Source organism: Festucalex cinctus, chromosome 13 (assembly GCF_051991245.1).
Source record: "Festucalex cinctus isolate MCC-2025b chromosome 13, RoL_Fcin_1.0, whole genome shotgun sequence".
In the NCBI taxonomy this organism is placed as follows: Eukaryota; Metazoa; Chordata; class Actinopteri; order Syngnathiformes; family Syngnathidae; genus Festucalex; species Festucalex cinctus.
In genome coordinates this window covers 9918871-9946025 of record NC_135423.1, presented here as the reverse complement: position 1 = coordinate 9946025, position 27155 = coordinate 9918871, and the positions used below count along the sequence as shown (strand labels likewise).

At 42.6% G+C, this 27155-nt stretch overlaps 4 protein-coding genes, 1 long non-coding RNA gene and 2 other non-coding genes across 13 annotated transcripts; 1 reads left to right on the top strand and 6 right to left on the bottom strand.

The window, feature by feature from the left end:
* Nucleotides 1-1183: 1183 nt before the first annotated feature.
* Nucleotides 1184-4171, bottom strand: kctd14 (potassium channel tetramerization domain containing 14). 2 transcript variants are annotated; one of them, XM_077541394.1, is made up of 4 exons: nucleotides 4005-4171; nucleotides 3027-3251; nucleotides 2583-2717; nucleotides 1184-1654 (listed from the first exon to the last, which is right to left on the bottom strand). In XM_077541394.1, the coding sequence occupies exons 1-4, from the start codon at nucleotides 4056-4058 to the stop codon at nucleotides 1343-1345; spliced, it is 726 nt and encodes a 241-aa protein (XP_077397520.1). In that variant the 5' UTR covers nucleotides 4059-4171; the 3' UTR covers nucleotides 1184-1342. The 2 variants fall into 2 exon arrangements, with proteins under 2 accessions (XP_077397520.1, XP_077397519.1); XM_077541393.1 differs by having other exon boundaries at nucleotides 3898-4039.
* An 847-nt stretch (nucleotides 4172-5018) lies between these two features.
* Nucleotides 5019-10437, bottom strand: rps3 (ribosomal protein S3). Of its 2 annotated transcripts, XM_077541532.1 has the most exons (7): nucleotides 10278-10437; nucleotides 9101-9231; nucleotides 8668-8761; nucleotides 7004-7098; nucleotides 5935-6122; nucleotides 5306-5525; nucleotides 5019-5091 (listed from the first exon to the last, which is right to left on the bottom strand). In XM_077541532.1, exons 1-6 carry the CDS (start codon nucleotides 10368-10370, stop codon nucleotides 5323-5325), a joined length of 804 nt encoding a protein of 267 aa, XP_077397658.1. In that variant the 5' UTR covers nucleotides 10371-10437; the 3' UTR covers nucleotides 5019-5091; nucleotides 5306-5322. The 2 variants fall into 2 exon arrangements, with proteins under 2 accessions (XP_077397658.1, XP_077397657.1); XM_077541531.1 differs by having other exon boundaries at nucleotides 5019-5525.
* On the bottom strand, nucleotides 6555-6705 carry LOC144000485 (small nucleolar RNA SNORD15). Its single transcript, XR_013278255.1, has one exon. It is a non-coding gene; the product is annotated as a small nucleolar RNA SNORD15 (small nucleolar RNA).
* Nucleotides 7172-7320, bottom strand: LOC144000483 (small nucleolar RNA SNORD15). The gene has a single exon (XR_013278254.1). It is a non-coding gene; the product is annotated as a small nucleolar RNA SNORD15 (small nucleolar RNA).
* Nucleotides 10438-13818: 3381 nt separating the features above from the next.
* On the bottom strand, nucleotides 13819-16149 carry LOC144033698 (mRNA decay activator protein ZFP36L1). The gene is made up of 4 exons (XM_077541965.1): nucleotides 15974-16149; nucleotides 14350-15104; nucleotides 14182-14247; nucleotides 13819-14133 (listed from the first exon to the last, which is right to left on the bottom strand). Exons 1-4 carry the CDS (start codon nucleotides 16025-16027, stop codon nucleotides 13923-13925), a joined length of 1086 nt encoding a protein of 361 aa, XP_077398091.1. The 5' UTR covers nucleotides 16028-16149; the 3' UTR covers nucleotides 13819-13922.
* A 3040-nt stretch (nucleotides 16150-19189) lies between these two features.
* LOC144033250 (uncharacterized) lies at nucleotides 19190-24494 on the top strand. Its single transcript, XR_013287913.1, has 3 exons — nucleotides 19190-19466; nucleotides 21362-21495; nucleotides 24023-24494. It is a non-coding gene; the product is annotated as an uncharacterized LOC144033250 (long non-coding RNA).
* Nucleotides 21534-26757, bottom strand: LOC144033249 (synaptosomal-associated protein 25). 5 transcript variants are annotated; one of them, XM_077541233.1, is made up of 8 exons: nucleotides 26648-26757; nucleotides 25930-26073; nucleotides 25559-25600; nucleotides 24530-24578; nucleotides 24091-24202; nucleotides 22380-22526; nucleotides 22163-22307; nucleotides 21534-21746 (listed from the first exon to the last, which is right to left on the bottom strand). In XM_077541233.1, exons 2-8 carry the CDS (start codon nucleotides 25999-26001, stop codon nucleotides 21681-21683), a joined length of 633 nt encoding a protein of 210 aa, XP_077397359.1. In that variant the 5' UTR covers nucleotides 26002-26073; nucleotides 26648-26757; the 3' UTR covers nucleotides 21534-21680. The 5 variants fall into 5 exon arrangements, with proteins under 5 accessions (XP_077397359.1, XP_077397358.1, XP_077397357.1 ...); XM_077541232.1 differs by having other exon boundaries at nucleotides 25930-26076; nucleotides 26648-26752; XM_077541231.1 differs by having other exon boundaries at nucleotides 26437-26697.
* Between the last annotated feature and the right edge of the window lie 398 nt (nucleotides 26758-27155).

Here is a 27155-nt window from a genome sequence, read left to right as displayed (position 1 = left end):
TAGCCAGCATAGAGGGGAAAAAAAAAAAAAAAAAAAAAAGTCTCAAAGCTCTTCCCTCAACCTGGATCAGCTAGTTTTGTTGTCTTCATTATATTTGTCCAAACAAACATACCTTTAGTTACACCAGGCCTTTAAATAAATAAGAAACGGTAAAAACAATGGTAGTCTAATCATTCTTTCTATGATTGGATATCCTCTATATGTACTGTTCAGAAAAACTTACATCACAAAGAAAGAAAGAAAAAAAAAAAAAAAAAAAAGACTTTCCTTACAATAATATGTACCTCCACTAGTCTAAACTGGTTTTTCTGATTAATTAATATTGCTTTGTGGAAGATGAACTATGCAGCTGGTGTTGGAGGACCCGCTGTCTCCATCAGACACCGACGGCAAATCTGCGCCGTCCATCTATGAAGTCTTTGGCTTTATGACAGGCGTCGGCATAGGTGTTGCTGGGGCTGCTGTCGTTTTAATCATCTTTGCCTTGATCGACCAACGAGGGAAAGCAAGAGCAAGTCAGCAGGAAGTGGGCAACGAAATACTGGAGGACAGGTCGCCTCCCAATTGGCTTTCCACTAAGAAGAACACGGCGCCGTCTTCAGGCTCCAAGGTGAGGAAAACACGCGAACAAGTCATTTCGTGCCTGACTTGACTTAGGCCCACCGGCCCGGCCCAGCCTAATATGTAGTTCTGACACGTTTATGTTTCAGTTTGCTATAAATATTCCAAATGGATTAATGTACTGGTCCTTCCAAATTGTGGGCTGCAGTCTCTTGTGGTGAAAGGCAGGCAAATAATTACAAAGCACTGCATTGGCCCCAAGAGAGGCCAGCCCACCGGGCAGCTACCTTGTAAGCCAGCTGGCCAGTCCAGCCCTGCTTGTTGCTCATGTTTGATGAAAAATCAGAATCAACAAATTCTCCTCTTTTGTGAGACAGACCAAAGACGAAGATTTGATCACTGCGTTGCGCGTTTCTCTTCCCTCAAAAGTTGCAGAAAAATGTTCAATTGTCTTGTTACAAATGCTCAAATAAAAGAAAGTCTGAAGTTGTTTTATGAAGGAAGAATTTTCATTTGAAGCAGTATGTCAAATTTCAATCTGGGTCTGCAATGTATCACCACAGATGGAGAATGTTCTTCAGTTTTTGTCACCAAATCAGCAGTCTGGCGCTACAAAAAAAACTCACCGACAAGAGCTTTTATTTTTCTCCTTATTTCTTATCAACATGACAATAGATTAGCTGTTTATCCATTTAGACGTGCATGGAGGATCAAGAAAAGACATTTGAGAAAGTAGTTGTGCAAGTGCAAAACGTTGCCATCGTCATGCAGGTGTGATCCGTCACCACCAGGTGAAGGTGAGCGTATGGAAGAAGTTGTAGCTCCGCGCCAGGAAGTTCTTCTCCATGGCGTAAGGCCGCACGTGGACCGTGTAGCCTTTACTCTGGATGTCCTTCTGCACGCAGTCCAGCAGGTCGGCGGCCGTGGGCCCCGTGTTCCAAGGTCCAAAGGTCACCACCGAGTCCTTGTTGGCCCGCAGGGTGCTGATGGCGTTGTCGTAGCAACCCAAATCCTCCTCCGTCCGCAGAATGCACACCACGATGGTCGAGCGGCGGGAAGCCACCGCCTCTGCGCGGGCGATGCGGATCAGAACCTGGAAAACGACAAAAAACGGACTTTGAAGAGTTGCGATCCCGTAATGAGGAACTACGGACGGGATCCGCTGCTTGCCAGAAAAAGTCATCCGTTTCCGGACAGAAAGGACTGATCGGGACGTGATCTGTTTCACGGATGAAAAAGGAAGTGATGTGCTTCCTTGAGGAAGAATTAAGGAAGTGTGCCTCTGCCAGAGGAGCTGTCAAATCGATTAATTGACAAGTAATCGATTATCAATTAGTAGATGACTATTTTAATAATCGAGTAATCATTTAGAACCATTTTTTAAATTTAAAATTGTCCATATCCTCTGATTTTAGCCTACCAACAGTAATTGTTAACCGATTTCTGTAGCCCTTGATGAAAGAAGACTTATCTTCCATGTTTAATCAAAATATTACATTTGGAATCATCTTTTTTTACTTTAGAAAACAATGACCAAACTGGTAACAGTACAACATGAATCCCGTTTTTCTTTTTTATCACTATACGAATACGAAGTACGAAATAAACACCAAAAAATGCTTTTATGCTAATTTCTGATCTTTGGCCATGATGAAAAAGGAAGCCATCTTATTTCTTTATTCAAGGCACAGCCAACGGCTGGATCATCATTTGTACTCAGATTTAGTTTTGGCTTAACTTCACTGCCAAAGGCCACAGCGGACCTGTGCGTGTGCCGCTTGAAAGCCGCAAACATTTTTTCAGGTGTGTAAAAGCTAACGAAGCCGCATTCCACTAACGGTGCCCAAACACGGCACAATTCTGGCGGTGAAATGTTTCGGTTATTCTTCCAATCCCGTGGTTAGCTGCTGACTATGGACTCATTTGGATCCATGTTGCATAAAAGAGCAGAAAAAAATTGTTGATCACATGGGAAGGATCCGATTTGTCTTCTTGCCCAAGAAGAAAATGCTTGTACAGACCTCAATGTTCTCCTTGTAGTGTGGGACCCTGGCCACGAACTGCTGCCTGCCCACCATCTCGCCAAAGAGCACGGGACTCTCCTCCAAACGCTTGGTCAGCGCCGGGATGTTGTAGTACAGCGACTCCTTGTGAACCTGCCGTACATCAGCACAGACATCACACGACGCATCGCAAATGCAGTCACTGCAACTGACTTTCCCCACAATCTGTTATTTCCAAAATGGAATAATGGACATGAACTTTTTCGGCAAAGTTCGACACTCAAACAATTGCAGCCTCCCCATAAGCCAAATGAGTGTAAGTCGTATCAGAATGGATTGGATGATTCGCCTGACTGGATCTTACAAGATGGCACAAAGCAATACTTTTATGCTGGACATGGCTTTGGCCTGACAACAAACTGTGGGAAAAGGAGCAAATGTGGAAAAAGACGTTGGCTGTACCTGCGGGATGTTGTGGACGGGCAGTTGTTCGGACCTGAGGAACTCTAGGATGGCCCCAAAATGTTCTCCGTGGCGGTCCAGGAAGAAATGGCCCTGCGTGTCCTTGGGGAGTTTTGGGGCCCCGCAGAACCACTCGGCCAGCTTGGACTCGGGGTACTTGGTGAGCGTGCCAACACTGGTGCAGAACCTTTGACCTCCCACGTTTAAGTGGACCACACGCATGTGCTGAGGAGAAAGAAAAACTATGAGATAATGCAGCACATCTGCCGGCTGCGAGTACTTCTTCTGATTTTGTTATTTTTTTTTAAACATGGTTTTGTTTCAACTTGATTTTGGGAACCTGAAATGCATCATGTCGCAAAAGACACCACGTGACGATGGCAGTGGAAGATGTGGGCAAGCAACAACGGACGTTATTAAGATCCTTACTTTTGAACCTTTTGCCCCCTTTTGTCAGTGCCTAGTATGCATGGAGAATAATCAATAGCATTATTCTGCATATGAGATTGAATACTTGAATGTTGGCGCACCGTACATGCTGATTAGCAATTTAAAATAGTAATGCTAATAACAATCAACGCTGCTCATACAATGATTTAAACACTGACACAACGTCCAACTAAGATTAAAATCCTGCCACGGGAAAAGGGAAATAGCATGAGGGGCGTGGCTCAACGCATTCCACATGCCACAAGACATTAACACCTCAAAAGTGTGGTTGTGTGCCCGTGCTTGACTTAATGGTGCTACTTTCCTTTTTTGGCGTTTGTCACGCCACTTAAGATCAAGTTGAACCAATTTTTTTGTTGCTGTAAAGCAACGGTTAGAGCAATCATTGATCTAAAACGACAGCAAGTTGTTGTTGGAGCACCTGCTCAAGTTGTGCAAACACCGCCGTCCTCGGACGCACCACAAACTTCTCATTTGCTGGATTGGACATCGGCAAACGGATACAAAAATTAACTTTGCAAAGCTTACTGGAGGCGTGTGTTCAGAATATTCCTCGACGTTTTTCAAGTCGACTTGGTCCATGTTGGCAGTTGATTGCTTTAACGCTGTCGAGCTCGCGCAGGTGAGGCGAGAGGGCGTGGCCTGACCCGAATATGCCCTTGCTTAAATTTACGCTGACGTCACGCCGAGCAAAAGCACATCGCGTCCGTCTGCTTTTTATTAAAAAAATAAAATAAAATACTAGCAGCAATCTCAGCTCAGACAGACGGTTTCTTTTTAAGGAGTTCAATTAAAATACAATCCTCCAATGCGCATGCATTTGATAGCTTTGTCCTTACATTTTATTCAAATGCATTTACTTTTTCAAATGTTAAAGTAACTGATTAAATGTAAATACACAAAAAGGTAAAAAATTTAATACATACACAAACATTCACGTTAACACCAAAATAACTGGTGAAATAATTTTATTCTGGGATTTTTTATCTTGTAACTTTATTCAAGTTTTAATAGACCAATTCAAATCAAAACCAAAACATCTTTCATAGTATTAGTTAAGACTAGGTGTGGTGTGTGCTGATTCTTAAAATTGTAGCCAATTGGTGTCCTTGAAAACCAAACTGGTTCCATCTCCATTTTTGCAGCAGTCCAAACATTTGTCAAGATTTAATTTCATGAATAATGTTAACGTTCCCTTAAACATGCAGACAGATGCACTTGCACCCAAGAGCAGAAGAAGAAAAAAAAAAAATGCCTACCCCCCCACCCCCATGTCAGTTGTACTGATTTGCATGACAACAATCACACTGGCCCCGTCGAGTTCCCAGTGGCACAATTTTGCTGGCGACTTTGGTGAGAAAGCTGAACTTGATAAACCCAATTTGCTTTTGCAGGCCGCATCAAACGATCCCCATGTTCTTTAGGCTGTGAGTTTAACATCTGTGCATTTTGTGGACTTTGGAGGCTTTGAAGTGTCTGTGGGTTCACCGCTTGTCCTCTTTGAAAGCGTCAAAATGTTCCCACAAAAATTGAATCAAAAGATTGTAAAAGCTCTTTTGTAGATTTTATTGTTTTTGTACACAAAACATGGCCGCCGTTCTGTCAATGTGAAAACCTGCAAGAGAAAAACAGCAGTTTGTCACAAAAAAACCCAACCCAAAACATTTGGCCCAGACAATTCACCGTTGGACTACTCTTGGCCAGGGCTTTGTGGCGCATTCATTGATGCATTTTTTTTTTTTATCATCACCCACAATTTGCATTACAAGCTCCAATTTTGTGATGAAGGAGCATGCGAGTTTAGCTGTGATGCGACCCCACCAGCTAACCTGGACAGGTGGGCCTGTTAGGCGGTGGGAACGGGGGCGCCCGCCTGGGGCATGACGGGCACTTCGGGCTTGGCGCCCTTCTGCTCGGAGATGGGCGTGGTAGGCAGCGGCTCGTCTTTGGGCTCCACGATGCTGACGTGGTCAGGGAGGGGTTTCTTGGGGCCGATCTTGCCACTGGGGTCCCACGGCAGCATGATCTTCACTTTGATGCCCAGCACGCCTGGACGACCACACGCACAAATGTCAAACTTGAGCTCAGTAGTTGTCAAAAGGTTTTCCATCAAACACCACCGTGATAATACATTGCGCAAAGAGAAGAAAAAGAAGCCACACTAATAGTATATGAGCAGCTTAAAATTGTTTCCCAAAAAGCACACCAGCAGTTTTTTACTCATGCACAGCAGACATGCTGGCATAAGTTACAATTTACAGAAGCCGTAAAGTGTGTAGATGACGCCCAAAAAGGTTTTCAAAGTGAAAATTAATTCAACTCATACATTGTTATTGATGAACTGAGTTATATATGGAAGGTGTGTTATGTAAATCATCAATTACAACATAATCGCAATACTTTTTGCTTCTATTTTGGGCAGTGCAAGTAGGACATGCGTGCGCATGCATCCACTCACCCTGCCTGAGCAGAACGTGGCGGACAGCCGTGTCCACGTAGTAGTTGACGGGGTCTCCACTGTGGATCATGAGTCCGTCCACAAACTTCATGGACTTTGCTCGCTGTCCCCTCAGCTTGCCCGACACCACAACCTCGCAGCCCTTGGCGCCGCTCTCCATGATGAACCTCAGCACGCCGTAACAGGCTCTAGAAGGACACGGTGTCCAATGTGGAGGAACGCATACACAAAAGGAAATACTTCAAGATATACTCTTCCCAATCTGTGAAAAACAAGTGACTCCAATAGCAAACAAAAGTAATTGTGATTTACCCCCCCCCCCCAAAAAAAAAATAAATAAAATCACCCAATCCTAATTCAAGGTGTGTCACACTTGCATTGTAAGGCTTTTTTTTTTTTTTTTTAATTTGAAGTGCCCCTGGACATCCTGATAATTGGAGTCAAATTTAGGACAGGGATGCCTTCAGATACAAGAATGTTCTATGCCCGGAGAGTGGGAACGTGAATGGCAGAATAAAAGCTGCACGTCAAAGCAGGGAAAAATAAATAAATAAATAATATGAGTGAATCAACTGCTTGCATGATTATGTATTTGTCAGTTTTGGTGCAGCAGCTTTTGTCCCTCTCAGACAAATGCCTCAGCGTCTTCAGCAGGAAAGCAACTTTGTGACGCCGGAGGAAGTCGAAGCAGAAGCGCAGAACGCGATCAGAAGCGGCCACCTCGCGGCTCACAATGTCCGCATCCGACTCGTCATCGTATCTTCACCGAGGGACAAAATGTCATTTCATGCTCCAAAGTTGGGTGGGGGAAAAAAAATAAAAAATAAAAAATTCTTAAGGTGCGTACATGAAACTTGCTCTTTGTTGTCCAATTCTTGATCTTTCCGCTGAAAGTTTAAATGGCGGATTGAAGGATCAAGTGTCATTTAAGGCAGCGTTCCCCAACCTTTGAACCAGGACCCATTTGACATGTGGGACATTCACATCTCTGATGTCATCGAGCATACGAGTGTTTTAGGGTCAAGAATGAAGACAGTAGTGTGGTGATGTTGCGCTGCGGCTTGCTCACCTTCGCACAGCCAAACCTCCCAGCAGCTTGTAACGCAGAGACTCAGCCTGAGCGATGGCACACAGCCCACGGGTGGCCACCTTCTCTGCATACAACTACAAAACAAAACGCGCCGCAACATGAGGCCATGATGGCGAATGTGCACACGCTGGTGTGAGGGTGCAGATCCCCTCTCAGACAAATGCCTCAGCGTCGTCAAGAGCAAAGTAGGGTTGGTCAGCGGCCGTCGGAAGAGACGCACAGAACGTGAATCTCAACCGGAGACCTTCTGACATGGACCCGTCTTTATCGGTCTCGTCATCGTGTCATCATCGAAGGGACACAGACATGCGCGGTCGGGCTGCACAATTAATCCAATTTTCCCAATCACATTTATTCTGTTGGCCATTTTTAACTTTTAGCTTTTCATTTTCTAAAATTTACACGCTATAGTTAGCAAATCTTCATTTTGCACTAAAAGCAGGACAAAAAAAATTTGTGCTGTCAAAGTTAAAGCGGTAACTAATTAATTATATATTTATTTATTTATTTTTTTTCACAATCATGTATTAACACATTTTAGTCACACTACTAATTTTGACTGCAGATGATCCTTAAGCGGACAGTGGATGGTTACATTAAAAGTAGTACAGACTGTGTTTGCGCAATAAACAAACCTACATCCATTAAAGTAAAGCGTTTAATGTCTTGCGTATGACATTCAGAATAATTGTTCATGTATTGGGGTCATTTTTTTCCCACCATTTTAAATTAGTCAAGTAATGAACTGATTAGAGGGAAAAAAAAAAAAAAAAAAAAAAAAAAAAGAGGATGAACGTGTGGAGAGGATAAATGTTCAAGATGTCCTCATAACATTAAATGTAAAAAAGGAACACAAGTGCTCTAAATTTGGCAGGCAAAAAATGTTGAAAAAAAAAAAAAAAGCCTTTTTAACCAAGCGATTAATCGTGATTAATCAAAATTCTTAGATGTGATAAATCTGGTTTAAAAAAAAAAAAAAATCGTTTTACAGCACTAATAAAAATAAAATGCTTGTAAATCATTACTTATTATTAGGGGTGTTAAAAAAATCGATTCGGCGATATATCGCGATACTACATCGCGCGATTCTCGAATCGATTCAATAATCGGCAGAATCGATTTTTTTTTTTTTTTTTTTTTTTTTTTTATAGGATTCACAACTTGAGCATGGAAGAATGTTATATGAATGGAACATTAAGCCTTAATATTTTATTTTAATGCTGTTCAAACATGAAACAGATTACAACCTCTATAAGACTGAAATTTCAGATAAATAAATAATACATTTTCATATAAATCTTACACTCTACAAGCTTACTGATTAGTATTTTCTAAATTTGAATGAAAAAAAATCGCAACAATCGACTTATAAATTCGTATCGGGATTAATCGGTATCGAATCGAATCGTGACCTGTGAATCGTGATACGAATCGAATCGTCAGGTAGTAGGCAATTCACACCCCTACTTATTATAGTTACCAAAATTTCATTTTGCACTGAAAACTTTGTTAAAAAGTAGAGCAATAAAAATACAATGTCTGTTTCTGATATACTGAACAATTGTGATTGGAATATTGCTAAAAAATAATTGGCCATAATGGTGCAGCCCTATGGTGCGGTGCTTCTTTCAAGTCCAACTGACCTCAACGCTACCCTCGGGGAAACCGAACCTCTTCTGGACCACGGCTGTCAGCTCTCGGATGCGGCGGCCTTTCTCTCCCAGAACATTCTGGGTCCTGGAGACAAAATAGAGCGTTACATGCAGTCAGCAAACATTGGATGACAAACCGACCTTTCAACACCGTTTTGTCATGGACTGATTGGAAAATACTTTGCTTTTAAATATCATGTTGTTTACCTATTTATACATCAGATAAGCTACGGCACCAACTTCTGGATATTTTGCCATTAGCCAAAACAAACACAAACCACAAGTATTTTCTTGGAATAATTTTGAGTTTTTCAGTTAATGCAGGAGGATAATTAATTTGGTTTGGCATGGGCGCCATCTGACGCCAATAATAGGCTTTCAGGTTCCATTCGAATTTGACAAGCAGCTTTCGGGGAGCGCTGACCTGGTGGCGAGGATGATGATCTCGGTCCTGGTCGGGGTGACGCGCACCTCCACGCCCGAGTAGCCGTCCTCAGCCAACTCGCGAGTCAGAAACTCATTCAGCTCAGCCTTGAAGATCCCATCTGAGACAAACTGCCAACAACAAATACATGGACAGGTGAGCCAGCCATACCCATTGATAGAGTAAGGAAACACAGATGAAAACTCAACAAATTCATGACAACAAAATATTAACTTTTGACTATTGTAAAAATAAAAAACATGGAAAAGTATAGTACAGTGGATCCCTGCATATTTTTGATTGGGCAGATTCACCAATGGATAGGACTTTTTCCAACCTTTTTTAAAATTCTTTTTTCAATTGTTTTTGGGAAGCCAACCACTGTTAACCATAAAATGCTTGTTGGTCATTTATCCCCACTTATTCAATAATTTGGGGGTGTTAACAAATTGATTAACAATTTCTCAAGTACAGTTTCAGATTTAAGTGGGTGAATTCTGCACGATCTTTGCTGGTTTCAATACGGTATACATTTACAAGTTGATATATATTAAACAGTTTTTCAAATTCATATCTTTATCGTGTTAATCACCAAATAAACATGTTAATCAAAACGTCCTTAAAACATCCCTTTAATAATGCTGGTCTCGTGTAAATGAATCAATCTTCGACAAAAGTGTGACGTGATTAATTTCCTTTAAGCTAGCATAGACACACTTTGTATTCGTTAAGTACGATGCAGTTTTATCAACATAATTGAACAATTTCACGTGCATTCAACTTCCCAAATTAGCTAGCTTTACCAGAAGCTAATGCTAACCACGTCAATGGGTAAAGTGTCGCCAAATTAAGCATTTAAACCCCACCATGTGATTATATACCAAATAGGCCAAGTCCACTTTAAACAAAACCAATATGCCGACAGAGATTAAGTGTCTTTCAGGTCTCTTTTCTTGCTTTAACTGTCCGGAACATCACGTCAACACCACGGCGCCGCCATGTTCGCTAGCCGCTAGAAATCAGCAGCGACACCGGCAGCATCCCGAGCAATCCTGGCCGAGCCGACGCGGACTACACGTTCAACTGTGACGGCGGACACAAAGGCACGTGAGGCCATCTGTACGCACGTCCATTTTGATGAAAAATAGCTCCCGTTAAGCGATAAAATAACACCTACTTTCCTCTTCTTGGAGATCTGCACCGCCATCTTCTCGTACGCCGTAGACAGGAAAGGACGGCCATGCGATGCGGAAATTAATTTATACAACATAGGCCATTTCCTGTGACGTCATGTGTACAAAATTCTTGGAACTTGTAGTTTTATTACGGGCGCGCTATTCGTCGTCTATCCTCGACGAAGACGCGCAACAAAATGTTACTTTGTTCGAACGATGGACTGGCTCTTCGAACGAGCTTTTTACCAGCAGTCTATACAAACATTGACAGTAAAACTACAAATGGTATACGTGACGTGACAGTCAACGTCTTAAAACGAGTGTTTCAATTTGCACTTTTAGAACGTTGTTGCACATACAATACATGTCCACAAGATGGCAATTTAAAAATTTAAAATCCATGGTACAGTTTGAAAGGCTAATTTGAAGCCCTAGTTTAATTAAAATCTTAATTTAAATCTTAACCCCTATTGTTCAGGAGTAGAGAACTGTGGGCCTTGAGAGCCCACTGTCCTGCCTGTTGTTTTTTCCATGTCTACCTCCTCCAACACACCTGACTGAGTCAGGCTGACTCAAATGATCACCTCATCAGCAAGTTCTGCAGAACGATCCTTTTCAACAAATCAGATGTGTTGGGGGAGGGAGACATGTAAAACAGGCAGGACAGTGGCTCTCGGAGACCAGGGTTCCCTAGTTTGAAACCCTAACCATAGTTTGAAAGGTCTCTTAATTCTGGACAAAATAATTAATTTTTACTACTGAAAATGACTTCATGAGTCAATGCACATCCCCATCCAACAGGAGGACACTATATAGGATAAATAAAATAATAATCATTAAAAAAGTCTGGTTATTTGCCGCACATTTAAAAATATGCAACAGCCATCTCTGCTGTTTTTGCAATATGGTTTGAACACCTCCCCCATACCTCTGAGATTTAGTTTTCCAATCTGGGCAATCAGCCCAGGTTGTGTCCCGCGACCTTTGTGAGGATTAAGCAGTCAAGAAAATGGATGGATGGATGTTGTACTATATTACTGGTTCGGTCATTGTTTTCCAAAGTAAAAACCGATGTTTGCAAAATGTCTTATTTTGATAAACACAGAACATAATCAGTCTTCACTCATGATGGACTATAGAAATCTGTGAACAAACAGTGAAAGTTGATATGCTGAAATGGGAGAATTTGTACAATTTTAAATTAAAAAAAACAATTACTCGATTGTTAAAATAGTTGTCAATTAATTTGATGATCGATTACTTGTCAATTAATCAATTTTGACAGGTGTAGTCATAGTCCCCATGTGACGTAGTTGGCCACTTATCATTTAATGAGAGGAAAAATATGATTGTGTTTATCTCAGTGTTCAACCGCAAGATGGTGCCAAAAACGCTTATTGCCCCAAATTTAAGTTTTCAACAAAAATGCGCTAAAATTTCGAAATAATGACCAGGACATGTTAGGAGACACCAGTTTAGTTTATCAGCAAAAAATAAATAAAAAAATGTTGATTTAATATTGAGTACACCTTTATAAAAGTGGTACATGCCCCCAAAGAGGCAGACCTTCCCCCACTCTCCCAGGCTCCCTCCGCTGAGGAGTATTAGCATACAGATGTTCGCCTAAAAAGGGTAAGCCGCAAAACACAAAGCGGGCGGGGCGGGGGGTTGGGGGGGTGTTGTTGGGGGTCACTGAACTGGCCCCCTCCCACCTTACACACACACGGACACACATCTTTGTCAGCGCATCTGTTGCTCAAACATTCTTCTCAGTGTCAATCACCACAAACGCACAAATGGCAACATAACAATCTCACACACACACACAATAGGAGAGGCAGGGCCACAGCAGAGAAAGAGTTCTCACACTCACCCACGCACAAACACACAATGGAATATTTCCCAGAGTTCACGAGCTGCATGCTAAAATGTTTTTCTTCAAGATATCCCGTTGTCCACTTTTGGACTTTTATTTTGAAAGTTGTCTATGAAAAGTTAAACTTGTGCAGTTTTATAATGTTGTCTGTCCTTATGCCGTAAAAGTGACTTTCAATCAATCAAAACAATCAAACTTTATTTATATAGCACCTTTCATACATTCAAATGCAACTCAAAGGTGCTGAACAATTAAAACATCCATAATGCAATAAAAAGAAAAACCCATCCCTCCCAACCATATCCCCATGATCATACCCACAAACACACACAAACCACAACATGCGGGGCACAGAAGAACCCTGTGAGGAAAGGTACCCAGGAGGAGTTCATCCACACTGAGAGGGATGACGGCCAACTACCACAGAAAGGAATGCCATCCCAGAGACCGCTGGCACAGATTGACCGCAGCCCGCTCCACACAGACTGAAGCGTGCAACAGCTCCCCGGGGCCAAATAGCTTACCCTTTTCAATAGTCTTTATTCATTCTCGACATCTGCCAAAACAAAATAGACTGAGCGTTTTTTTTTCTTTTTCTGAATGTTTATTTTTTTTTATTTTGAAATAACCATAAACATCAATATATTAATAAACAAGATGTAAATAACAAGGGCTCTTAAATTATCTGAGAGAGATCATCAAGCATGGAACCACAAAATAAGAAAAAACTTTGAAGGAAACAAAAGAAAAAATAAATAGAACTTGATTTAGGAGAAATGCAGGAAATACATCAGCAGATTGCGTCACTTCATGACGAATAAAAAACAATTTCCATGTGTTGGCAGTCCAAAAAAAAAAAATTCATCAAGTATTACATATGTTTGAAACTTAAAGCACAACTCACTGTTTCAGGTCAACCTGTGAATAACAAAACTCTGCATTCAATTGGCACCTTCAGAAAAGCTTTGAAAATAAAATCTTATTTTTTTAAAACCCAAGCAATTATTGTGTCAAAAAAATATTGAAAAAGACATCATTGAATAGAGCAGAGTTCATTATAATTATTTGCAAGCAGCACAAAGTTGTTCAGCCACCTAAAAAAGCAGACTTAAATGCATCAGCTTGGCAAACGCTAATGCTAATTAGCAGTAGCCTACATGCTTATTGCCCGGCGGAGAGGCCGCTCAAAAACAGAGGCAACTTCGAAATGGAACGCCCAGACCAATCGCCTTCTCATTTTGCTAAAAGACTTTATCATTATCATCATCAAGAAAAAAACGTGACGCTCTGGAGGAGCTTGGCTAGGCTAATGTTAGCATTGCTTTGGAGTGGTCGCAAGCCAATCACATATCTAAAAACAATGGCTTGTCGTCAGTCAATGGCAGAGCACAAAAAGACAAACACTGGACCGGTCACCGGTCATGGCCAGGTCCCATATAGAAAAACCGGCATTGTGATACACTGGCCTTGGTATACAACAGTATACAAGCACATAGAGGTGGCAAATCTGGCTCCAAAAGTCCAAATCCTGTCACAGTTTGGCTTTCGCCACAGGTGCTTCTACTCACCTGGCAGGTAAAAGGAGCTTCCTGGGAGCCACTTTCAGGAGAAGCACCCGTGGCGAAAGCCCAACTGTGGCAGGATTATGACTTTCTGGACCTGGATTAGCAAGAGTACAAACAGAAAACTCCTGAGAGAGACGCTATGCAATATGCACAAGACAAAGTCAACGCAACTCTTTTGCGATCGAGCGCGACTGCAACGTTCTGGGCTACTCGTCCGCCACCGACAGGCGACTGAAGATAGGCAGGCGGCGGCCCTCGCAGCCTGGCGACTCGCTGCCGTTGGAAGCGGGACTGAGGGAGCCGGACGAGGCGTAGCCCTCCTCGGACAGCGAGTCGACTGAGGAGCAGCGCCGGAGGCCTGGGGGCCCGAGGATGGCGGCCGGATCACTGGAAGGGGAGCGGTACGGCAGGTGCTGGGTACTGGCGAGGAAACCAAGAGGCAGGTTGGCGACGGCGGATTTGCATTCGCCTGTGGCGAAGAAACGAAGAGCAGAATCGGCGTCACCAGCAGCGATTGTGGAGTCGTACTTGCTGGCAGCGAAGAAACCAAGAGCGGAGTTGGCATTCTTGCTGGCAGCAACAAAACCATCAGAGGAGTCGTCGTCTTCTCCGGAAAACTCACTGGCAGCGGACAAAGCGTAGGGACAAGGGCGGAGAAGCCCCGGCTCGGGGAAGAGGGGCGAGAGGACCCTCGGGCTCCCTGAGGGCGACGTGGATGAGGCCCGGGCCAAGTGCAGCGATGACGGCCGCGGCGAAGGCTGACAACTTTCGGTGGACGGGAAACCGGCAAAGCTGAGGCTGTGGCGCAGAGGGGGCGGCCGCTGCCGGTTCTGCGCCTTCAGCAGCTCTTCGGCGTTGTGGATGAAGTGGCAGCGGGCGCCGTATGGGCAGAAGCCGATGGTGTGGAAGGTGCGGCACGGCTCCGTCTTGTACTTGGGGTGGCGGCTCAGCCCTCGCAGCTCGTCCAGGCCGTGCGCAAACTGGCACTTGGCGCCATACTTGCACACGCCGCTCTCCTCGAAGGTGCGGCACAGTTCCGTCTTGTAGCGAGCGGAGAGGCGAGGCGAGGCCGGCGCCGGGACGCAGGTCCGGTCGTCGACACAAAGCCCCGGCGGAGGCCGCGGCTCGTCGTCCGCGGGGACGCCGCCCTCGATCATGCTGACTGAGCGGTCCGTCCTGAAAGGAATGCGGCTGAGTACCGAGCGAGGGAACCGGCTCTCCCGTTTCCACTGCGGCGCCCAAGTGGAGGACTCGGCGTCGCCGTCGCTCAACTTGGAGTTGGGGAGCGTGACGGGACAGAGCGAATGGCGGCGCTGGAAGCCGCGAGCGCCGGCCGGAGGCCGCAGGCTCTCCCACGACATCTCCGTCACCTCCAGGCCGGCAAAGTTCTGTTGGCGAAGGAAGAACAAGACAGCGTGAGGCTTTTCGTCGACGTGTAACGTAATAGCATAGCAACGTAGCAGAAGGAATTTGGACACTTCCAGGATCAAGTTGCGAAGTGTGACCTGCCGTGACAAAAACGAGTCCCAGATTTCAACTTTCAAGGCTATTATTGATCATTTAGTCCAACTTCTGTCATACATTCAAAGTTTGATTGTGATGACATGAGTGTTCAAAATTGGGTATCGATTCAGAGGTCCGAAATTGATTCGATTCAGAAGTGCCCGATTCCATTCGATTCACATTGATTTTGGATTCAGTTAAGGATTTCATGCAGTAACAATTTTACTTGCAAAATAGTAGAAACGTCTTTCTCTTACTTGGTGCATTAGTAAAAATATGAATATTTACATTTATAATGATATATATAATATATACATTTATAATGAATCCAATTCAGTTTCATTAATCATGTATCATGTATGTTTTATTGAACATGACCTGATCAAAACCATAAATAATAATTGAAATCAATTACAACCACAGCGCTATGTAAATAAAGTGGCAAAAACACATTCACATTCCCATGGCAGATTTTATGCTAAGGTTCCAGTGCATAACAAATAAATAAAAACAAATATAAGAGACACAGCCGTAGTTCATAATTACGCATCCACATTTTGTGTTTTCATGTCCAATTCTTACATTACTTCTTTTGTGGGGTATTGGCACATTAATTTACGAGGGGGAAAAAAAACATTAAAAGTAATAAAAGTAATTGGGCTATGAAAAGGAATATCGATTCGATATCAATATTTTAGACCCAGCCCTAAAAATGATCTCATGACCTTGCCGGCTGGCCGGCTGTTGTCCTCACCTTGCACAAGTCCCGCTCCACTTCCAGAAAGGGCGTGAGCAAGTCGGACGGCATGTTTGAAAGGACGGCGGGCGGCTGATCCACGTCAGGAAGGTTTCCCACTGCGGGTCTCAAGCGGTGCGGGGACACGGGATTGATCTGGTCCGGGTCTGCGGCACGCACGACGCGTCTGACAACGTTCCTCCACCATCTGCTGGAATTTGTTTAAATAGCTGGGGGGAAGGTCCCGCCTGGGACCACCCCTGCCCACCCAGCTGCAGCACACCCCCAAACCCCGCATTCGGCTTCAAGCTGCCAATTGTGTCCGACTCACTGCCTTTTTTTTTTTGTTATTCATCATTCCAAGGTTGGCCAGACGTTGTCAGTTGCAACTTTAACTATAAGAATCAAACGTCTTCTAAAGACAGATTGCTCTCAAATTTGTATTCTCTCATGACTCCTGAGCAGCCGTGGCTACCACGTAGCTCTGCAACTGGTTTGCTTCTGTTTGCTATCTGTGCTTGAACGTCCCTCGTTAATTCGCTTGCGCTGTAATGAAGTGGGGGGGGGGGGGGGGGGGGGGGGAACGTGTCCGCCCCAAGAGACGCCGGCCCACCGGGCATGTGCCCAGTATGCCAGATGGCCAGTCCAGCACAGATCGACTCACGCCACCAGAAAGTGTGTGTTGGTGCGCATGTATGTGTTTTGCCAGATTCCAGGAAACAGGAAGCACTTTGTCGGCCAACTGAGGACAGAGGAGGGGAAGTGTGTCAGGTCCACAGCTACGCGCGCGCACACACATAGGTGAGATGGTGGACCGAGGCTCTGCTGGGCCATGTGACCTCATCACAAGTAAAGCAACAGAAACCGTCAAACATTACAACTGCTGCATTGTGTGTGTGCGTGCGTGCGCACACATCTTAAGTTGCATGCGGACCAACATATGGGCCATCAGTGGACAATGGACCTCTTGTCACCCCCTCCCCCCCAGTTCCCAACAAAGAGGGGCTAGGGGCACAGAGATGAAGGAGGGAGGGACCGCTATGACAACGATAATGTCACTGATGGCCAACAACTTGTCTGTTGGCGTTCGTGGTTGACTTGTATGTAAAGTAAATCGTACAATAATGAGTTGTCAGAGTGGTGGAAGTCGTGGATGAAACAAGTTGTCAAGCGGTCACCTCTACCATCAGGAAGTCGTCCTGATGATGTTGAAAAAAAAAAAAAAGTTCAGTAGCACCTCATCAATATGAAAGTTGACCAACATTTTGAACATTTGGTGAGGGACATGGACTCCCTCCTGACACTAACATGTACATAAGCATCATGCGCTCATTAGTGCACGCATACACATACAAATGCACACACACACAACAATGTGTATGCGATAACAAATGTCAGTTGTGTTTTGCGGTTTCAAATCCAACTGGCCAACAGAAAAAAAACAAGTTGAGGCCAAGCAAATTGGGCAAGTGACTCAAGATCAGTAAATTATTGCTTGAAAAATAAGTAATTACTTTACTTATTAGTGCCTGTCAAAAGTAACTTGTTACTTGAAGTTACTTTTTTCTTCTTGCCCTCAATAATTGCAACTTTTCTCCCCAAAAGTCTTACTTTTCATGTTCAACATTTTTTTTCTCCTTTTTTTTCTTCTCTAGCCTGCATTCGGTCATTGTCATTGTTGATTTGCATTCAAAAAGTGGACAGTACAAAATGTGAGATGACACAATGAGTCCATTTTGAATGATTATTTAAGACTTTTACTTGCTATGAATCGATAATTTGCTGACTAATGAAAGCACATCTGGCCTCAAACTGATAACAAAACAACATTTTGGAACAACTTCACTGTCTCAAAGTGCATTTCCATGCAAACAATATGCACATTAGTGTAATCAGAAGACATCTCTTTAGGAATGCTTGGGACACAAAACGTGACACTTCAAATAAAGTACAAATGCTTTTTAAAATAAATAAATAAATAAATAAATAGATAAATCGTTTCGCTACCGCTTCGAATGAAAATTACTTCTGAAAAAAAGGACATGTAATATTATGACACAAAATTTGAAAGTAACTTGTTGCACTACTCGTTAATGGGAAAAAGTAATATTAACTTTACTGTACTTACTTACCAGTTATTTTTGTTACTGCACCTATCTGCCCCTATATGCCACTGAAGAGCGAGACTTCCGACTTCCGTGTTTTTGCACATGAGCTTTGATTCCGGTTCTGGGTTGTGACATATGTGCCACGTTCCAAAACTCGCATCCCCCCCACTCCTGTGTTATGTGCTGAAGGGTTGGATCCCAAAGCGCAGACACAAATAAGGTTTTAACTATTTATTCACATAACTTGACAAAACCAAAAACAACGAGAATGCATCGAGAATCACGACACACCAAGCCCCCTTGGGCTGTGGAGAAGCACAGAGAACAGTGGGCAATAATCCGGCGAAACACACACACTTCTCAGACTGCACCTACAGACAGTGAATCGATCTGATTGGTTGTAGCAGGTAAAAGACTAAAGAACGACATCACAAAGGTCTAACATCACCTAAAGGATTAAAGATTGACATCACATAGCCTAAAACTGGTTGAAACTAGATGATGGCTATATGATGGTTACATCAGTTCAAAACAGACACTTGTTATCGCAGTACAAAACAGACACTTGACCTCTTGGTCATGAACCCAACATAACAGGTCATGAACTCAAACTTAACCCTGGCGCGACCCCAGACGTGACACCCTGCACCCCCCAACCGCGCGCTCGCGTCGATTTTGCGGGAGCGCACAGGGCGTCTCAGCTCTCTGATGTGCTTCGGACAATTGACAAACTACACATTCACACTCGTCGACGGGAAGGCACAACCGAGGGGCACAAAGTCGGAAGCACAAGTATTGGGACGCAGCCCCCCACACCTCGCGAGCCAGAACCGGAATCAAAGCTCATGTGCAAAAACAGTCCCGCCTCTTCCGTGGCATATACCCCATACTGTTTACTAGTTTTATTTGTCCTAGATTTGCTTGCAAAGATATTGCATGCACTGATTTTCATTGGCTAGTTAACAACCAATCACAACTGACAGCGTTTTGGATATTGTATGCGATTAACGGCCCAAACGGCAGAGAGCTAAATTTAGCGCATTTGTGTGACCATGTTGATAAGTGAGTGACTTTAACGACATCGACGATGTCCTCACATTGATCATCTCAGCAGTTTAACGAGATCCAACTGCTCACTGCGTGTGTGCGCGCGTGCGGTTAGTGTGTGGCAATGTGTGAGCGGTGACGGGTAAACGAACGCTGCTGCCATCAGTTAGGGCGGGCGAGCAGAATACAGCAAGTGGCGGTGATTGTGGTTTACTGTGCCTTTGAGTGTGTGTGCGTAGTAGCACTTCTCATCAAGGAGATCTGGCCGCCTCTCCTTCTCATGGAAGGAAACGCAAAGTGTTGCACAAACACTTGAAAGAAAAAAGAAAATACACTGGTGCCTTGAGATACACGGGGTAAGCTGAGTTTTTTTTACATACGAGCGCCGCGTGGTGGAGATTTATTGCCACACTTGAAGTTGGCTCAAAAAGTAACACTAAAAGAGAATTTGCATGATGTTTATATAAAGTCTGTTTAGCTTGACGCTAAGCAACAATCCAAATTTGCATGGACGGGCTAATGACTATATGGACAGTCACATGCAGGATCAATTCCATGCCAAATCAGACAAGCTTAACCAAGCAGATATGGATTTGGATGAAGCTTGCTGTCTCTCAAATTTGAGGTCAATCGAGACGGGTGTTTGGGAGTTGAATTTTTTTCAGCAAAAGGAGGCGTGGCCGCATCTCTTTAATTCCAGAAATCTCAGGACCTACTGGGGTAAGCTTCACAAGATAGAAATTCAACAAAGATTCTAAATCTGCAATCCTTTAGAAGATTGGTTCATATTTTAGTAACGTTTTGACCATTTGTTTTAGTTAATTTTGAAATTGACACTGGATCATGTGACTTCATTTTTCATTAAATGTTCTCTCAAGACTATAGGGCTGGGTTTAAATAATCGCTATCGAATTGATTTTCCTTTTTGAGCCTGATATTGATTCATAAAACCATGAATCAATTATTTTTATATCTCTTTTTCACAAACATTCACAAGAAAATATAATTTTAACAGACAATTTTTTTGTAACTTATTTTTTTTTATTTACTGTTCACATGAATTTAAAAGTATTTTCTTACATTTATGACTTGTTGCACTTTAAGACAATTCAGAATCTTTTTAATTTATATAGACAATTATTGAATTAGAATTATTAATAATTTCATCTCATCCTTGTTTATGTCAATGTTTCTGTAACACAGAAATTATTGGACCACGTGTTCAACTAAGTCATTTAACCAGTTACTGCCGCAGCAAAATTTAATTTGGAATTTAATGTATGTGGAGTTTTTTTTTAAAATATCATGTTCTTGATATTTAAGAAGAATTAATCAATATCGGATTGAAGTGAAGCGAATTGAATCGGGAAAAATCGACTTGAACTGAACTCTTGTGAATCAAAATCGAATCGATTCAGGAAATTTAAATCGATACCCAGCCCTCGTAAAAACAGGTTCAAGTTTCAGTTTCCTTGCTGTTGCCTCTGAGTGTGACTGTGCGTTTCCCTGCCACATCATAGATAGGTTTTGACTCATTATTAATTTAATTTCATGTTCTCTGTTGCACATAAACTTAACTAGATGTGGTAGTAATAATATAAAAATGCACTTTCGTCTTGCAAACTTTGGTTTGGAAAAATATGTTTTTGTGTATTCAAAATGTGATACTGTGACTAAAAATTTATTTGAGATTTGCCAACCGTTACTTTCTTTAACACGTGTATTTTCTTTAAAATGTTGTACCTTCTTTTTTTTTAAAGGTATATTTGTTTAAGGTGCACATGGAGTAAAACAAACAAACAAAGAAAAGCAGACTGCTTATGTACGGTGGAGATACCTCGCCGTCGCCTCTGTGACTGTGCGTTTCCCTTGCCACATTACAGAATAAAAAAATAAATAAAATACAAAAAAAAAAAAAAAAAAAAAAAAAGCAAGTGTCTGTCCTGACTCCTGCCTGAGTGTTCGCCTCCTTGAGTGCTTACATCCATCTTAAGTCTGCGAGAGTTAGTTATTAAAATTCAACTGACTCCTTAGGAAATCTCACAGCACGAAGTTTGTCGGTGGCAGTTGACTTTTGTGATATTCTCAGCCACAAGAGGTCCCCATTGGCCGCCAGAACACACGCGTGCATTCACAGCCTTGGGAATCAACCGTTTTTTGGTGCTAATGTTTTGATATGCCATTTGCTAGAGGTCTGCCTCAAGGATATGGACTAAAGGCTCGGCTTGGCTTTTCTCACGTCCCCTGTTAGCATTCAGACGCAGCAAAGAACGGTGGTCACGCAGGTCACCAAATGGCCACTTGGTGTCGCCAGAGGTCATCCCAGCACGAATCCCATACTGAACTGTCATCTCCTTGTGGACCCGACCACACTGGAACCACAAGGTCAACACACACACACAAACACGCAATGCATCAGCTCCTTATGAGTTTAGAGCTTTATTGGACAATTTGGTCAGTATTCCGAGAATGTTGCCACAGCTCTGGGTTGTCTTTGCCAGGGGAACGAAGCATGGACTAAATGATAACATAAACGCTATGACGTACACTGCTCATTGTGATGTCATCATCTATCTTTTCATGAGGTTGTTGGCTTTCTGGTTGGCGGTGTCAATGCGCGTCACGTTCAGGATGGCCTAAACAAGGCAGTAAACAAGCAAACGTGAGTCAGTCACATCAACCGAGTCTCTTCTCTCATCATCATTCTCATGAAATGAATGGAAATGCTGTAAATCGCCCCCCCCCCCCCCCGCCCCCCAACCCAACAAAAACAACAGCAAAATGTAATGTGTTTTCTAAAGAGACTAATATTACACTACTCTGAGGAGGAGCTGATATTCTCCTTTATGGCAGACGCAACAGATTTTGTGTTGAGTCAAATGAAGACGTTTGAAAAGCAAAATCAACATTTTCTGACTTGTTCCAGACCAAATCACTTTTAGTTTGTGTAATTAATTTGGAATCATGTTTTGAATAAAGGCATGAAGATTGAAAATGCTTTCATTGAATGAAAGAAAGGCGAGAAGGCAGCCTTGCGGCGGCTGTTCCTCACCTTTCCCTGAATGCGTTGGATCTGCACGTTCTGCGAGTCGATCTCGTTGCCCATGTCCAGCGCCATGCACCTCAGGTTGCCCACGATGCTGCCCACGTGCGCCAGGTTGTCGTTCATCTCGTCCTCGCGGGCGTCCTGCGTCACCCTTGAGACAAAAGACAGACGGCCAGCCTTCGTTTGCGCAGCTGCCGGCTCAGCAAACACTTTTGTCAACTACCTTCGGATGTATCCTCCGCTCATAATCATCTGCTCGCGCTCGTCCACCACGCGAGACGACGGCGGCTGATTGGACACCACTCCGTCCGGTCCCGAGCCGCCGCCCCAAAGAGCCTTGTAGGCCCCGCTTTCTTCCAAGGCCTTCAGTCTGTTGGAGAGGACGTTCGCGCCTCATTAGCTGCCTCCATATCGCAGACCCACACAAGACCAAGACTGGAAAATCTCCTTTAAAAACTGTGGATGTTTAATGCCAAATTTTTCAGACTGATACTAGTACAAGTACTCAACTTGTGAGCAGTCACCGATACTACATAGCGATGCCACTAGTACTTACGATACATGAAGGTTCCCCACAATGACAGATGATTTTAAAGAAATATATTCCAGTCCAGTATTTTCCCTTCAATTTGCATGAAACGAATGTCAATTTTCTACGCTTCTCATTTTTCATTTCTAGTTCCAAAGATCCCAAGAGGACTGTTAAAAACTGAAAAGCACTTGATGCATCTGCGGCGTGAGGCAGAACGTCGTGGCACATCTGCATCCTAAATCATCCAATCACAAATCTAATAGCGGTTGCATTTTCAAATAAAGTGAGTAGCCTAATAGAAGTCACAAAATAATTAAATTTTTGGCCAAAAAAAAATATATATTTACAGTGTAACTGAAATGAACAAACGGTTAATGTCGGTGTAGGGTTGGCGCATGTTGTTAAAATTAAGGCAGAAGTTCCACCGATGTACTTTGAATGCAGAATTAGGTCTCATGTCCACATGTTGAACTTTTGCCAATCAAGTAAATAAAGCGCAAAAGAGTCAATTGTAGAAATGATCGGAACACATTTGTAGCAAATTCATCTTTTCAACCAGAATGCGACCACTTTGATTTATTTATTTATTTTTTAACAAAAAAAGACATTTTCCCTGGATGGGTATGTCAAAATCAATGAATTAGAAAAGTAACAGATTATTAAAAAAAAAAAATCATTTGAATCAGCATTTCCCCTTGTTAAATGAATACTTGACTAATTGAGCAATTTTCAGCAGTGAAAATGTAAAATTTGGTCCAGAATGAATTTGATAACATTATTTTTCATGGACAATGAATACCTTTCAAAAGTATTTTTTTTCTAGTTGCTGTCGACTGATGATGACATCACCTGTGCTGAGGAAGTAGGTAACGGCCATCATGGCTTACCTGTTTTCTGGGTTTGGTCAATAAACTGAGCCATGATTGGTCGTTACCTACTTCCTCAGCACAGGTGATGTCATCATCAGTCGACAGCAAGTAGAAAAAAAAATACTTTTTAAATTTATTAATTTTACATGAAAAAAAATGGTTACCACATTAATTATCGACAATTAGTCAAGTATCTACTTAATGTGGAAGATGAGTTTTTGTTGCGTTCATCTTTGTGCCCTTCAGCAATAAGAATTTTCATGTTTTTCCCCTTTTTTATTTTTATTTATGCCAGCAGAGATTCCCCTTTATCTTAGCAGATAAACAAAAAAAAACTATTGAGATGAATATGAGTGCATTCAGCGCTGCATGCGAATATTGATGACTCACATCAACTCAACTTTGACGCTCAAATGGCTCATAAACAAATTGTGGTTGTTTGTCATTATGTGTATTTCCTTGCAGGTTGCTGGCCGCCAGCTCTTGGAGTGCGGTCGGAACATGATGAGGCTAATGTACACGCACGCACGTACTTGTCACAAGCGCAGAGGCCGCAACACTTGCCCAAGTCGGTCAAGTTTTTCTCCGCTTCCTTCATGTCCGAGTTGATTTGATCCAAACCTTCTTCGATGCGCTCCAGCTGCTCTGACGGCACAAAAAAAAAAAAAAAAGACAACATCGCTCACAAGCAACTTTTTTCAACTTTGGGATTCTTTTTCTTTCTCTTTTCTTTCTCTTTCATTTGGACTTATTTTTTCAAATTCACTTGGCTTGCTTTAGTTTTTAGCAGCTTCAATGGCTTTCATTTGATTTGATTGTATGTTATAAAAAACAAAAATCAGATTTTTCTGTGCGAATGTCTGACTCAATCATCCATGAGGTCACACAAATGTGTAGAATAAAACAAAAACATTTTGATGGTGAATGTGAATACGCACATCCATGTGCAATGTACGTGAGTTCTTCTTTTACCTCCTTGTTCATCCAACATGACCAACGCTCGGATGCCGGCGTCTTTGCTCTACAACACACGCACACACACACATTGGCGTGATGTTTTGTTTGGATTACCAGTACGAGCACTCAACTCTTGACTATGCCGATACCAAGTACCAATACCACTAGTACTTTTGATATATCTGTAGGAATAATTGTAAATAATAAGTTATCAGACATTTGCTGCAGTAAAGAACTGCTTCTGCTTGCAATGAAGAATGCTTTGCTTTGCACTCACATTCACATAGCCTAGCCATATGTTATCTTATTATATATTTGCTGCAATGAAGAACTGCTTCTGTTTTCAATGGAGACTGGTTTGCTTGCAAAGAAGAATTGCTTCTGCTTGCAATGAAGAATGCTTTGCTCTGTTCCCACTCACATTCACTTAGCCTATTTGAAGATGACTCAAAAGCTGAAGAACCACAACATCTAATGCAGCAGAATGGTTCGAGCCAGTCTGCTGATGTCGCCTGTTTTCTGTTAAGAAATGATTGCAAACTTGACCACATGTACTCAGCATTCTTCTCCTCACATGCACAACACATAGACAAACAAGTACATTGTGTTGCAACTATGCCTTGCATTTGCATTTTTAGGGTTGGAACACCCATGTAACTAGGGGTGTGGAAAGGGCGTGGAAAACCAAATAAATAGAGAGGGTAAGAAGAGGAATCTTCAGAGAGTGCATTGTATCAGTCTGTTCCTCTCCTCTCTCCTCGTAAGCCCTGAACTGAGTGTCTTCTTTTTGTGCCGTGTTTAATATATGTCAAACAGGTAACCCTGACAATAACATTTTGGGGGGGAACAATGAGAGAACACTTTAAAGAAAACCCTATGCAGTATTTTTTCCTTCCAATGGCATGAAATGAATGGAAGGTTGATTCCATAAAATGGCCATACTTGGTATCAGCCCGATACGATACCTGGTATCGGTACCTGCCCATCCCTAATGTTGTGTTCAAATGAATGAAGAGAGTCGTGGGTGTGTGTGCGCGCGTGTACCTCCTCCACCAGCTGCATCATCCTGCGCGTGCTCTCCAGAGACTGCAACAAACACACAGATAAACACACACATCATCAATGCCATTCAAAGGAAAAAAAAAAAGGAAGGAAGCTGATGTTTGTGATCATCTTGTGTGTAAAAGTGTGAATGTTTGCGTGAGTGTAGATGTGTGTGTGCGTATGTGTGTGTGTGCAACTGTGCATGTCCTCCACGCATGCTGCTGTCTCCATGACAACCAGGTGAGCCAGGTGTTCGGCACCCACATGGTTTGGGAGTGTGCGCTTGAGTTTGTGCACGTCTTATGATGAATGACCTCCACACAAACACAATGAGATGTGTTCAATACAAACAGATGATTGGTCGCTCTCACCTCATCTGTCACCTGATTGGCCCTTCTTTGAAGTTCCTCCCGCTCACTCAGGATGGATGGCTCGGACGCCATGCTGTGTGTGTGCGCGTGTGTGTTCAGTGGCAGGCGCTTAGATGAGCACAAAGCATCAGGTGGTTTTGTCACCTGCTGAGCACAATGACATCATCATCATCATCATCGTCATCTATACTATTATTTGTAAATTTTCCCTTTCGGACATATTATGACAAGATTTCACCAATCACATCAGTGGCAAAATCAACAACATCCGAAAGAAACGCTGATGGGCTTCAACCCACTTATCAAGCTAACACACTCAAAGGCACTTATATATATATATATATATATATATATATATGTAGTCTCACTAACTACTACTACTACTACTCGCCCAACGCTACTTCATATAAACGTGCGTATCATACAATTACAATTTAGTCGTTTTGAAAGTGGACTTGCTAATGAGTTGTTAGCATTAGCTCAATAACGACATGACGTCAACTTTACGTGCACGTGCAAGATAATTCTTCAGCAACAGCTTTCTTCCATCCATCCATTTTCTTGACCGCTAATTCCTCACAAAGGTCGCGGGGAACAGGTTTCTTGAGTTTAAAAAAAATCTTCAGCAACATGTTGCGATGGTTACCGTGTATGGACATTAATTTTGTCAACACGCACACACATCTGCACACGATGGGAGAGTGGACGTGTGTCTTACCTGTCATGAGTTCATGTTGGAAATGTATGGCAAAGATCTTTGTCAGGCTGACACTCCATCCCTCCCTCAGGACACGCCCATTCGCTTCCCACGGACTCCTCCTCCCTCCGACAACAATCTCAAGTAACGTCAATCATTGGCCGCCCGTGGCGTCATACTTGTAAGTACTGTGCAAAGTAATGACAGTAGTGTAATTAGGGGAGTAGCAACTTGACGGTAACTGGCGTACAGAATAACAGTTAAAAAGTGCAGTATATATTGTTTACGTATTTATGGTAAAGTGGAATATGTCTGGAAAGTAACTACAGTTAAAAGTAACTATTGTTGAATGTAACTACTTTGGAAAGTAACTGTGAAACGCAACCACTGTAGAAGTTTAAAAAAATAACTGTAAATTGCAAAAGTAACTATTAGAGTAATAAGGGTAAAAACGAACAATGATTAAAAAAAATAAATTAAAAAACGTGCAAGTAAAAACTTAAAAACAAAAATGTTTGTAGAATGGCCA